The sequence below is a fragment of the Nannobrachium achirus genome, assembly GCF_963921795.1.
Source record: "Nannobrachium achirus genome assembly, chromosome: 7".
Taxonomy (NCBI): Eukaryota; Metazoa; Chordata; class Actinopteri; order Myctophiformes; family Myctophidae; genus Nannobrachium; species Nannobrachium achirus.
This window is the reverse complement of record NC_137816.1, coordinates 17,337,609-17,352,787: the sequence shown is the minus strand read 5'-3', so window position 1 is coordinate 17,352,787 and position 15,179 is coordinate 17,337,609. Positions and strand designations below refer to the sequence as shown.

Here is a 15,179-nt window from a genome sequence, read left to right as displayed (position 1 = left end):
TTGATGTGTGATAGAAGTGGGTCCCATGTGCGATGGAAACCAATCAAGGAGCCTCTAACTGCGAATTTGATTTTCTCTTAAGTTAAGAAATGATGTCAGGTCTTTTAACCAAGATGTTGTTGGAGGGGGGTGTAGCAACTCATAATGTAATAACGGCTCATAATGTAATAAGGGCTCATAATGTAATAAGAAAAATGTAATAAAAACTCATAATGTAATAATCAGCTCATAATGTAATAAAAAAACGAGCGCATAACGTAATAATGGATTTTTCAATAATGTAATAATGTAATAATGTGTTACATTAAGAACCTCCACATAGGAGGCTCATAATGTAATAAAACTTCATAATGTAATAATGTATTTTTTATTACATTATGAGCTGATTATTACATTATGAGCATTTATTACATTTTAATTATTACATTATGCGCTTGTTTTTATTACATTATGAGCTGATTATTACAATATGAGTTTTTATTACATGTTTGTATTACATTATGAGCCCTTATTTCATTATGAGTTGCTACACACCCTGCCAACTTTGTTGATGAAGAATGGAGCAACTATCTGCTAAACATGCAGCAAATGAATACATATGGGGATCATTTAGCTGTACAAAGAGCATCCACAATGTTCAACATACAGTTTGTGATTGTATCGACACTGGGTGTTGATGCAACATCGATAATATCCCCATGTGGTCAGTATGACGACAGTCTGCCATTGCTAGTTCTGGGCCACTTTGCTGAAGGTCATGGGGACCATTATGTAAGCCTTGATGGACCAGGCAGTCACACACTTGACTCAAAGAGTCCAGGAAGCAGAGGAGAGCGCACCACTTCGATCTGTCCCTCACTTTGGCCCTAAGTCTAGACCTCACTCTGGCCCTAACTCGGTACCTCACTCTGGCCCTGACTCGGTCCCTCACTCTGGCCCAGGGCCGGTTTTATAACAGGGCTTGATGTGCTGAAGCACAGGGCATCAACAACCACAGGGGGGCACCAGAGGATCAACTGTAAACAAAAGATATTCACATGAGCTAAGCTAAGCTAAGCTAACGTTGCTGTCTTTAATGACTGGTTACACTCAAGGGTTTTGAAGAAACGTTAGGTGGATACTAGTATGCACAAATCTAAAATAACTGGTGCACTGTTGTGTTGGAGCGCCTCGGTGCGGCTGCAGAGTTAAGGTGCTATCTATCCCTGATTGATTGATTGATTGATTGATTGATTGATTGATTGATTGATTGATTGATTGATTGAAGACTTTATTAGAAGTTTGCATAGGCAAAGGTTCATGACAGTACAGTTCAACTAATAGTCAGGGAGAACTAGCAGAATATCTGTCACATCTGGGAATAAATTCCTTACCAAACAATTTATTTACCAATGTGTTCGTAAAGGTGTCTAGTAACATATCTAACAAAGATTGAAATTCAACATCCCTAGCAAAATGTTTGACAGCTAGGGTAATTCTCGGTCTCATTCACTTACTATACACTGTACTATAAGGGAAAAAATCACTCCCAAAAATATGCTTTAAGTGGGATGTGAGGGGTCTAACTAGGTGTTTTTAATTATTCTGAATCCATTGCAAGCATTTGTTTTGCACGAAAAACATTCCTTGGGCCAAAAATGGACCCCATACACCTTGTGAAAAGTGATGACTCATCACTAAACCATTGTTTTTTTTGTGTCTGATTTTGGCCCCCAGAATTACCCTAGCTGTCAAATATTTTGCTAGGGATGTTGAATTTCAATCTTTGTTAGATATGTTACTAGACACCTTTACGAACACATTGGTGAAGAAATTGTTTGGTAAGGAATTTATTCCCAGGGTTTTATTAAAATTCCCTGACTATAAAGGGAGATCCTAGTAAGCTTTTCGGCTTATTTGCACAGGAAACCTTCATGTATCTCATACAACAACTGAGACCACACTATTAACTCATTCTGTGCCTATCCCGAACATGTTCGGGATATGTTCAATCCAAAACATATTTTTTTTTATTAATTGACTTACCCTGAGCTGCTTGTAGAGCCGTGGGTGGTCCTGGCTCGTCCTACGCTAGCCAGCTAGCCATTTTACATGGTCCGACGATATATTCCATTAAAAATGGTTTAAAATACATTTTTGAGACCCCCAATGTTCACCGAATGTTCAGCGCCGCTTCCGGAACGTAGTCCAGTGTGCCTATCCCGAACATGTTCGGGATTTTTAATGAAATGAATAAAATGATCCGAGGCCTTCTGAAGCCTGAGCCTAAATTTAAAATCCAGTGGTCCAAATCCTGGGGAAGCCATGCCGGCCGTGAGCCGCGAACGTAGCCGCGAATCGCCGCCGAATCCAATGAAAAACCACATCTTTGGAGGCCCATATCTCTGGATTGTGTTTTTAGGGATGTGGCGCGAGGTTTATTTACGGCGAAATCGCCGAAAAATGATCTTTAAAATGACAAAATGGGAATAGCTATTCTGTTAGCATTATCATCCGGGACCTTTCCATGACGTGCACGAACGTGAGCACGCGCGTCACTGCAACGTGAGCCCCCGGATGCTAATGCAGTCCCCTATGGGAGAAAGTCTGGCATTCTTTGGTGCCCTCTAGGGGCTGGCACTGGAAGCGTTAAGTAGAGTGACCAGACGTCCCGGTTTGGCCGGGACTGTTCGTTTTCAAGCTGCGTCCCGGTGTCCCGACAAATATCTCTAAAACACTAATATGTCCCGCTTTTCAACATTCACTACAAAATTGTGCCAATAATAGTATCTGTTTTCAGTGGTTGCATAGACATTTATCATGTTCTTTTCACGAAAACATGCTCACCTAACCAATCAGAAAACATGTACAAATTCATTGCGCGTCTGAATTCAACGCTGAGGCTGTTTGTCAATCACTCATTGCCTGTTTGCAACCCTGCGGTGTATGTGGGCTTACATGAACGCTAGAGAATGGGCACGCACGTGCGCGATAATGTGCACATTGCTTTTAGGGTCCCGGTTTTAGGCAACAGTGGTTCGCGTCCGGTTTGAGCGGCTGAAAATATGGTCACAAACTACAAACAACAAACTAGGTCCAAGCACAGGGCACCATGAAGGGTAAATCCTGCCCTGCTCTGGCCCTAAATCTGGCCCTCACTCTCGCCGTAAGGCCCTCACTCTGGCCCTGACCCGGCACCTCACTCTGGCCCTAAGTCTGGACAGATCGAAGTGGTGCGCTCTTTGAATCAAGTGTGTGACTGGTCCATCAAGGCTTACATAATGGTGCAAAGTGGCCCAGAACTAGCAATGGCAGACTGTCGTCATACTGACCACATGGGGATATTATCGATGTTGCATCAACACCCAGTGTCGATACAATCAGTATCGATACAATCACGAACTGTATGTTGAACAAATTGTGGATGCTCTTTGTACAGCTAAATATGTATTCATTTGCTGCATGTTTAGCAGATAGTTGTTCCATTCTTCATCAACAAAGTTGGCAGGGTGTGTAGCAACTCATAATGAAATAAGGTCTTATAATGTAATAAAAACATGTAATAAAAACTCATAATGTAATAATCAGCTCATAATGTAATAAAAGACAAGCGCATAATGTAATAATTAAAATGTAATAAAAGCTAATAATGTAATAATCAGCTCATAATGTAATAAATATACATTATTACATTATGAAGTTTTATTACATTATGAGCCTCCTATGTGGAGGTTCTTAATGTAACACATTATTACATTATTACATTATTGAAAAATCCATTATTACGTTATGCGCTCGTTTTTTTATTACATTATGAGCTGATTATTACATTATGAGTTTTTATTACATTTTTCTTATTACATTATGAGCCCTTATTACATTATGAGCCGTTATTACATTATGAGTTGCTACGGGGGGGCAAGGACTATTCCAGTGCAGCAATATGCGACGTCTAGCAATAAGAGAAGCGAATGCAACCAGATATTTCTGATGCCTATTAAATCTGCCCAAGACAGGAGACACACCAAAAATCAATGGACAGGGAGAAACCGAAAAACCAAGAACCACGGAGATGGTATCAAAAAATCACACCCGTGTGAAGTGGAGCTGTGTGTGTGTGTGTGTGTGTGTGTGTGTGTGTGTGTGTGTGTGTGTGTGTGTGTGTGTGTGTGTGTGTGTGTGTGTGTGGATCATGTGTACCGATATTTGTGACATTTGAAGAAAATATGTAGGAAAAGGAGCAAAAAGTGTGTTTTGGAGAAAATTCAAGATGGCGGAAAATCTATCATGGCGCAAATGGGCGTGGCCTATATGGGGAGATGCGTCATGACCCAAGGAATCCAGGGAAAAAATATTTTTAATTTTCCGACCTACGGTTCAAGAGTTACAGGGCAAAACGTAAAGTGGGGTGTTATGGCGCCACCATGCGGCCAAATGACACAAGTATTTTTTATTTAATCCTTGAAATCATTATGAACCTCCTCTCCAAGTCTTGAAACTCTAGCCCCTATGGTTTGCGAGAGACAAATAATTGAATGTGAGTTTTTGCAATTCCCATTATAAGTCAATGGGGAAAATTAATTCACTAATAAATTAATATCAATTAAACTATAGAACCTTTCTCTTAGAAAAGTAATAGCCCACGATTCCCGAGTAAGCCGGTCGATTTGACATATGGCGCGAGTGTGTGGTGGCAAAACTGTGGGACTAGTGGCGTGCCGAAGTTTAGGAAGTTCAGGCTACATACAGACACACAGACAGACACACACACAGACACACACACAGACCCACAGACCCACACAGCCACGTATAGGGAGCCTGTGCTTCACACAGCTCCAAAAAGGACGTCCAAAAGGAAAAAAGCTTTGGGCAGGAGAAAAATGTGTGTGTGTGATCTGCAGGGGAGTGATGACATCTGTTGCAGGAGTCTGTTGTATCTGTGAACACGTTTATTCTATATAATACTTCACTCCACCAGTCCACCCCCAGCTCAATCTCAAGTTCACTCTCCCAAGTGTCCTTCAAACCAAGAAGTGAGGATGCTTGGGAGATGAGAGTACTGTAAATTGAGGACAGTATTATCAGTGACAGTATTATCAGGGCGTGGATCATTACTGAGATCCAGTTACTGATACAGTAACTAAGGAAGTTGATAGGATGGTGGAAAAAAATAGTGTAAACATTATTGACAGACACATGGAAGCATTCAATCTGGACTGAGATTTAGGACAAAGTGATAATGTGTTGTGGACCATGGACCCTACCATAATAACAGTACATGCCATGGGACTGGTCAGCATTTCAGTGAGAGATATGGTTGCTTGCTTAGGTCACCTGAACAGGTTTTTATGAACAGAATTACTTTAGGCGTTAATTACTGTTTGACTAAAATGTGTAATTGTCAACAGATTTGCGCTCAACTTCCTGCTTTTAAAGGTATCAGATTGGACACTATGAATTTAGCAATGTCGGTCTGAGATTAACCACTTAAAGGAGTAGTTCACCCCCAAAATGACTTTTTTTCTATTGATTAGTCACGCCAAGGAGAGTTCAATAATATTTTTTGTTTTTTGTCACATTCCTAAGACAAAAATTTGATTCGAGTAAATTTGCCCCTATTGATTCCGGATGGGGACCCGTTTCGAAACGGGTCCCCATCCGGAATGAATGGGGGTACATTTATTGTTATCACATTTTTGTCTTAGGAATGCGACAAAAAACCTAAAATATTATTGAACTCTAGTCTCCATGGCGTGACTAATCAATAGAAAAAAAAAACATTTCGGGGGTGAACTACTCCTTTAAAGACCTATTTCATACTCTGTTGTGCAACGGTGTCACGTGGCGAAAATGAAACTGTTTGAAAACGTAACGTGGCCCTATAACCTTTGAACCAGTTTGATAGTAAAGGTGTTTTCATTTCCCACAACAGCACACAAACCACCCTCACTGTAAAAAGGGTTTCAAGTGATGCAGATGGATTGAGGGACATATAGACAGACAGACAGATGCGCGCACATACACACACACACACACACACACACACACACACACACACACACACACACACACACACACACACACACACACACACACACACACTGTATAAACATTATACAGAATGAGTAGATTAGTCATTTTACCTTAGCTATGACTGCACTGGTCAGGACAGCCAACCCAACTATAACAGCTACTAGATTCTGGGCCAGTAGGAAACACCTTCTCTTCTGCTCCTTCTCAGCTCCTATGGGGTTCAACTGGAACGGGTCCCATGTGTCTCTGATAGGCACACACACGCACACACGCAGGCACACACACAGGCACACACACAAAATAAGAATTTGGCTCCTATTCTAAGTACTTTTACATTTATTATTGGTCATTATTAATAGCAATATCTAAAATGACAATTTGGCTGGTAGTCGATGCTGTTTCAGATGTTTCATCTTGTTTTTTTCTTCATTTGTAAAGGCCTTCATCACACTTTATTTGAATGAGCACAAAGTCAATGATAAACGTTTATTAAACAACACCTTCTTTCACATGAAAAAGATTCTCTCTTGCCTTACAGCTACACAGCTACATAAAGATATCTCACCTTATTTGCCAATATCCCAGTGGAGGTCAATGAAGCGAATATTCATCCCTATTACTATTTTTGAACCACATCAACAAATACTGTACAACCAACGTATCATTTTGATTGCATTGGATGGACGTTAGCCTTTTTAGTCAACACATACACTGATTTATGGCAGGGCAACATCTGCACAGTTACGATGTTATGAGACATCAAGATGAAGGGATGGTGTCAGTATTATCAGGGAGTAGAGCATAACGTTGCTGAGATCTTTGAGATAAGGACATGATGACATCTATCAAAGAACACGCACATATAATAATAAATAAATAATATAATAGCTAACAGAAAGGACATTGTATGACATATCAAAGGTCTTCATTAATCATTACATCTGAAATTGGAACATAGCCACCTCTAAGACTGGACTCACACATAAAAAGCATGCTTCCTCTGCATTACCTGAGAGGAAGCGGGGGGTAAAGCAGGCAGCCTCTTCAAAACCATGTGACTTCCATAGGGAATGAATTGAAGCTGCTTTACCCCCCGCCTCCCCCCTAGATAAAGCAAAGGTAGAGTAGCCTACTTTTTATGTGCGAGTACAGCCTAAGAAGCGTTAACACATACAGTAGGCCTACACTAGTGCTTTATCAGTCAGTTTACACAAGATTACCCCACTTCACCACACGATTCAATTCAATTTTCAATTTAAAGGAGCTTATTGGCATGAGAAAACATAAGTTTACATTGCCAAAGCAAGTTTCAAAACATAATAAAAACTGTTGAAAATGGGGAATATACAGTTGGAGGGGGTACAGCATTGTGTAAACACACACACACTTGCACGCACACACTCGCATGCACACTTCATGGTCATGCTGTGTATTATTGGCTGGAAGTGTTCCAGAGATTACCAACCCATAAACCAACTGCACTGTCTGAGGTAGCTCTTAACCACCTGAGCCCTAGCATCCCTATTCTGGGACTAACATTACGTACAAATGTGCAGATCTCAGATCTCAAATCTCACAACACACCACTCATTTTGAAGATCGTCTATTTTTGGTGACGATATTTAGTGTAGAGTGAAAACAGGTACAGAGGGGCCTGGTATAGAGCCCTTGAGAATCTGGTCAATTTAGTATTTACAATTTACAATTACAATTTAGGCAGTTAGCAGACAACTCTTAATCCAGAGTGATTTACAATAAGCAAGGACAGCAAATGCATAGAAATAGTATCTATAGGTAAACCAAAACCTATACCATCAGTCTAACAGTAGAATAACCAAACATTCTACATCATCAGTCTACATAACATGCAATCTAAATTACATTTTAGCCTTTGCATAAGCCTGCAAGGTCATCAAGGCTAGGGCAAGTGCTACAGCTAAGGTGGAGTCTGAAGAGGGGAGTCTTCAGATTAGAGCAGAACTGCAGAAGATTGGTCTGGGAGTAAGTCTGCAGTTCTAATTGCAATGGGGAGCTCATTCCACAGTTTGGGAGCCAGAAGGTAGAAGAGTCTGGGACGTGTGGAGGGTTGTCCCAGTAGATAAGTGAGCAAGTATTCAGACTGCTGCCATAGTACACAAACCCATCCTGCAGTATCTATCCCACCCACACCCGAGTCCACCCCACCTCACCCACCCACACCCCAGTCCAGTCCAGTCTCATTATTATCAAGAGTGATAAGTGATAACAGTGATTGACGTGCATTCACCCTTGATGGTACTTTGGATGACAAGGCAGGCACTTCCTTATTGGTCTGCCAGTGTGATCATGTTTGATATACAGTATTACCATAGCAACTATCCAATAATACTGCTCTGCCGTTATAAGCTGGAGCAGCACTCTACAAGATCCTGAACCCTAGCCAGGTTGGTTACAGTTCTATCACATTTCACCCAACTGGGTGAGATTTGCAGCTCTAGTAGTAGTCCACACCCACAAGTAGTGGTACTGTATTGCGCACACACACACACACAGACAGACAGGACACACACAAAATAAACAACTATAAAAATATATCCAATACACATTTTAAATAAGAGGTATATCAAGATTCACTGCTGTACCAAAGGTTATTATTGTCTCCACCAGCCGAAGGCTGAGGAAAAGTATGTTTTCCCCTCCGTCCGTCCGTCCGTCCGTCCGTCCGTGCGTCCGTGCGTCCGTGCGTCCTCGCAGTTTGTGAGCAGCTAATCTCAGTCACCGTTGGCCCGATCGCTGCCAAACTGAGCACACACACTCCCTGGATGCCAATCTAGAACCTCTGCCCCACATTTTTCAAATCAGCCTCATGGTGGCGCTATAACAGGCCGATTTGTGTGGCCTGGTTGTTACCAGCTAATCTCCGGCGCCGTTGGCCCGATCGCTGCCAAACTGAGCACACACACTCCCTGGATGCTAATTCAGAACCTCTGCCCCACATTTTTTAAATCAGCCTCATGGTTGCCCTATAACAGGCCGATTTGTGTGGCCTGGTGGAGACCTGTGCTCGGAAGAGCACTGCTTCTAGTTACACCTTTATTGGGCCTAGGTAAACATTTTTGCTTCTGCAATTCCTTCATCAGCAATTATTAAATAGATACTAGCTACATATTGCAAAAAAGCATACATTCATCCATGGCACACTTGGCAGACTGACTGATTGAGCGAGCGAGCGAGCGTGAGTAGCTGTTGCTACACCTTCTTTAGAATAATGTGCCATTCTCAACCATACCATTTTCAACATGCACAGCATTTATATACAGCATTTTGTTGTTAAATGTCTATGTACAGTATTGATTTCTGTTGCCATGTAATGAAATGTGTGTCCTTAGCCCAATTCCTGCCATGTGCATGAGTTTAGCAGTGATGTGTTAATATTGTAGCATTTTTTTATCCTCAAGAAAATCTTATGCATTTGTATTTAGTTTCTAAAATAGTGTATATCAAGGATCACTCATGAGTCATTACCATTTGTTATAACTTAACAACTGTACTTCAACGCCTGGGATCCCCTGTACGGACCTCCTCCCTTTTCGACATGTTAGGTTGTACAGTAGATCTGCTATTTTGTCCAAATGTTCACCTTATCATTAAGCGCCTGATCTTTTTAACTAATACAATTAATTCATTTTAAATTAACATTATCAGGACAGGATGTAGAAAGATGGCGGCATGCACACGCTTGCTAAATAGGCTTCATTTACCGTCTGTAGAGTATATCGTCGTTGTTGGGTGGAAATCTCGTATGTCCAAACCAAAACCGTTTGTCTTGGATTTTTTTTTTTTTTTATGATTTAAACTAGTGAAAACAGCCGATCTACAAGCACACAGCTTAATGATATTAACTCATAAATAGCACAGCTCACTTCACACTAGGTGGGATTTTTGGTGAATGTTTGCCTATTATGAAATGCCCAGAATAGGGATGCAAGTGTATCAAGTGGTTCAATTGTGATATTATCAAATATAAACATACCATATCAAACATGTCAGACAGTTTACATTTCCCAAAAGTAAATGCGTGTATTTCCCGATATCCCCAAGCAAATCCAACCCTTGGTACTGTATATAAAGACAATTATCGCTATTGCATTCGCCGTTGCCTGAGGTCGATGGTAATGATGATTGTGCCTTTAGTGAAGTTACACAGGTAAAGCATCAACATCATTGTTGTGTGGTCATTCATTCAATCGGAAAATGCATTCACATTCAATCAAGCTATTGCTTGCGATAACAGGAATGTCTCAATAAGAGTGCTGAAACTGCTAAAGTGCTGAAACTGCTAATTGGAATACCGTAGTAACCTTAAACCTTTGTCTCCTCTCTGTAATGGACGGACAAAATGAGAACCACCCTTGATGTGGGGTGACTGGGGTGTCGCACCAAACGTCGCACCAAATTCTGGGCCCTGGGTACAAGGATTCACTGCGGGCCCCCCATGAATGTTCTTCATAGGGGGAGGGGATTTAACCATTTAGATTGGGAACGCATTATTATGCATTATTTGGTGCTTTATTGAAAAATAGCAGATATACAAGCTCGCAGCGCAGATCTGCTATTTTTGACATAGCATTCCCAACTTCCAGCAATAACGGACAAATAATCTGGGTAGAAGTCTAATTATAACGCTACGCTCATTACCATAAAATAGTTTCTTTTTCATGTATGTGTACCTTTTTTTGTTATTTCTAAAAGCAGCAATTTTACTTTTGGTAAAATGTCACATTGAGGACATTTCACAGTGATGACATGTGACTAAGTAGCTGTTAGTCTTCAACACAAGTAATATTTACTGTAAGTAACAGTACTTTACTTGGTTAGGATATTTTAGTGTTCTTAGTTTCCAACCCTGAAAATTATAAAACTGTCCATGTTTAATTGCTCTACATTTGCCCCTCCCTCAATGACTTTGAGTAGTATATAAATCTTGAGATATTATTATTATTAAGTGGCTTTAAAAGGCACAATATAAGAATCAATACATTTAACAACATTTAAAAGTCCTTACTTGTGTCTCGTCTCTCTCTTTCTCCCTCGATCTTTCAATTCCTCCATGTTGTCCTTCTACTCCACTGTATTCTTACAGTATGAATGTAGCACTATAACCAGACAAGTGAAATCAGTTAACTTTTGCTGTCTTTGCCGACTTGCCTATAATAATATAGCAAACTTGATATGATATTAAACCCCCCCAAAAAATAAACAAATAAACAAACAAAGATATCACTTCATTATTCTCAGTATTGAGCCATGCACATAGAAACAATAATGTATCAATCAATACTTACCCTATTGATCAGTGGTAGTAATGAATGTTGTCTATGATAGTCTTCACCAAAGCATGGTAGCTCCCTTGTATCGCTTTGAGTAAGTGCGTAAGTGATCTCCAACAGATTTCAGTTCACACTTTTAAAAATGTCTTCCAAATGCAGTTCCCGACTAAGAATGCAATCCTCTAAACTAAAGTAAGTGGTGAAATGCATGAAATGGAGTTTGTGTCAAAATGAAGTCCAGTTTCACCGACAGAAATCTCTCTCTCTCTCCATCTGTCTATGTTCACTGGGGCATGGAAGGACAACTGTACACAATACTGTTCACCACGACATGTGTGTGTGTTCCAGGTGTAAGCAGGCAGCATTGCGTGACAGCAAGGCCTAGACAGGTGTGTGTGTGTGTGTGTGTGTGTGTGTGCGTGCGTGCGCGCGTGTGTGTGTGTGTGCGTGCGTGCGTGCGTGCGTGCGTGCGTGCGTGCGTGTGTGTGTGTGACAATCAAAGTTTGTCAGTGGTTGAAGATATGGAAGTCTCCTGCATGGTTTTACAAGTGGCAGTAAAACAAGTCCAAGGATCATTCTGAACTCCTCACCCCCACGCCTGTTGATGCTTCACCACTAGAACACACACTTCTGTTTCCTTTATGGTGGTAGCTTACTGTAAGTGTTGAGATTATTTCTATCATATTCTTCCCACCTATCCTCTATTTACCCAGGAAGGTAGCTAAGCGAGGGTGCTCATGACCTGCACACAGACGTGCACCCGCGTTCGCGCGTGCACAGTCCCGCACACACAGTCCCACACACACACACACACACACACACACACACACACACACACACACACACACACACACACACACACACACACACACACACACACACACACACACACACACACACTGTCTTATACGGTTGGCATTGAACAGTCAGAGGTTCAGTGCCTTGCTCAAGGGTACTTCAGCTGTGTTTGAGGGGGGGCAGATTTATCCTGCCACATACACATAATTGACAACGCTTGTGTGTAGTTTACGTGAGAAATGTCACAGCTGGTCTGCGCCTGGACGCGAAGCCGTGTGTGAACACGTTTTTACAGTCTATGGGTTGGTTCCCTTGACACATCACTGTGACATCACAGGTGATATCACAGGTGATATCACCTATGTAAAAGTCCATATATGGGTATTCCCCAGAATTCCCCTTCTATGCCCATATATGAAGATCCCTGATGTCATCGATATATATCACTGGCCAGATGGCTAAGACATGGCCCATATATGTGTGGCTAGTTCAGATAGGGATCTCCATGTATGGGCATAACATATATTGTATGTTGTGATGCCATGGGAACCACTCTAACAGAATCCCTTTTATGCCCATATATGGAGATCCCTGATGTCATCAATATTAAGCCCATATCTAACAGGACTTCATATGGGAATGCTCATATGGAGGAAGACAGCCCATATCTGTGCGGCTGGTTCAGACAGGGATCTCCATGTATGGGCATAAAAGGGATGTACTATATTCAGTACATGGATCTCCATATATGGGTAACTGGTCCGATATACATCACTGGCCAGATGGCCAAGAATTGGCGTGACCTCGCCCTACCGGTATGTTGCCCTGAGGCGTCTTAGTACACAGACCTCTATGTAAACCCATACAGAACTTGATTGTATGACCATGGCAACAACTAAATAATTGTGTTGTTGTGAACTTGTGATTAATGTTTTATGTCTGCCGGGAGTCAGTAATGCTGCTATCTATGCAGAGAACCTGGACATGTGGTGCATCACTGCTGAGCTCTAACACGTCTGAATATGCAGCCATAACCTCTTCCCACTCTCTGGGAACATCAACTCAGATAGGCCAAGCTGAAGGGCTATATTTAGACCAGAGCTGGTCTGGCTATTATATTGGCCATTATTTGGCTTTTTTATTACAGTACATCTGTATTGGCAATTATGCAGTTTGATGTGTCACAGTTTTTAACCACTTTCATCCTGGTGTCCCTGCTTGGGCATGTTATACGAATGGGCTATATTCAAAAAAGTGTCAAAACATTTAAATCTACAAAAAAATAAAAATAAAATAAAAAGGTCCTAGGGATCTCTAAAATATGGATCGGACCCAATAATCTAGCAACGTCCTGGCCAGCTTGTTGGTGCTTTGCACTCCTGCGTCTTTCTTGAGTACATTAACACATTGTTGTGGGAAGTCCTCGTGACCAGTGCCTGTGTACTGTAGGTTCCCACAGCAGCAGCTTGCTAGCTGGCAGCTCCTGCGTCTTTGGCAGTGTCCTGCAAATCTTATTGTCCTGGCTGCTATTTTATCTCTCACCCTTAATATTCCAGCAGATTCTTGTTGGTAACATGTGTACTCTTGCTGGTGTTGAGCACTACACGTAACATTCTGGTGTAGCACCCGTCTAGAGACTTCTGCAGAGTTGGCTTCAGAGTCTACTGTAGAATTATGTGTGGAACACGTCCGGATAACAGCAGACATATGTACGGTACAAGCTCACATTGCGTCGCAGATGCAACCGCTGTAAGCTTGTAGATCACACTCGGCTGCGACACCGGAAACGTCGCACGTGAAACGTCGGAAACGTCGCACATGATATTATCCTAGATAAAGTACTATGTTCTATCCGTCTGTCTTTCAATGTTATGAGATACTTAAAGTGTGGTTCCTGTGGAAATAAGCCTCGGCTTTCTAGGATCTCCTTTTAGTTGACCTTGTACCAGTGATTTGTACTGTCATGAAACTGTACTTTTTTCTATTGCAAACTTCCAATAAATTCTTCAATCAATCAATCAATCAAAGCCTTCTGCGCAATGCACAATGGGATGTTGGAAACTTGTGGATAGAGAGACAAACTCTACCATTGCATAGAAGAAGCTGAAAGTTTGATTTGTCGGGGGAGGTTGGAGTTCCATACACTGACCATGCCATTCAGGGCCCTCCATGCAAGTGCCTTCCTCGCTTTAAGATCTTGCTCTGTTGAGTTGACCCATGAGCAGGCTGTTGTTGTCAGAGGTGGATGTTCCGTTTGGCACCTCAGTTTTCTTGGTATTCAGCCGAAGGCCAACCTTGGCACACTCTGACTCCACTCTGCCCAAGAGCTCCTGTGCTTGCTCCACGTGGTTGGAGTCATTTTGTCATTCACGTAGTCCATGTCTGTCGCAAGGTGTCATCTTGACCTCCTTGGTGTAAGAATGAGGCCATGATCCTGCTCTCGTCCACTGATGGCCTTCCTGAGCGCGTAGTCCAGGACTATGACAAAGAGGAATGGAGCTATAGGGTGTCTCCTTGCAGTACCAGGATGTCAAACTCCTCACTGTTGCCGTCTGGGGTCACCACTTTGGCCCATGTTCCTGCATGGTCTCTATTGCCCGGAGTAAGTTGGGAGGGACACCGTATCATAACTGCAAGCTGAATGACATGTCAGGCCCTTATCGATACGGCAGCCTGACAGCCCCAACCTGCTGTCTCCACTGTGGTCATGCACGATAATACAGATTTGGAATTTGGACTGCATAAGGAGACCAAGCACAGATGTTCAGAAGCTAGTTCTGGCTGGCTGACATCCTGGATGAGTGCATCATCACATTCAATCTGCTCGAATAAAGGACAGCCGAGGAGGACATCCTGAGGGCACAGAGCTCATATCCATATGAGCTCAGACAGTGGTGATGCAAATAGCCCGACCGGGCCAACCAGGTTCAGGGTTGGGTTGAACCCGGTCAAATGGTAACCACAGTATAGCAACAGGTATCTTACTCTCAGGCTGACCGGCCTTCCTGTTATCGACCGTGCATTATGATTATAGGCAACATAAAAAAAAAAAAGATTGTG

General features: G+C 42.0%; 1 protein-coding gene across 1 annotated transcript in view; it reads right to left on the bottom strand.

Annotated features, from left to right (window-relative positions):
* chs1 (chitin synthase 1) overlaps nt 1-11,103 on the bottom strand; it is a gene marked incomplete at its 5' end in the record, with an annotated part of 36,350 nt that extends 25,247 nt beyond the window's left edge. The window contains 2 exons of the mRNA XM_080730077.1: nt 6,123-6,258; nt 11,057-11,103. Coding sequence (XP_080586203.1) covers nt 6,123-6,258; nt 11,057-11,103 — 183 coding nt within the window. The remainder of the gene's footprint in view (nt 1-6,122; nt 6,259-11,056) is intronic.
* Between the last annotated feature and the right edge of the window lie 4,076 nt (nt 11,104-15,179).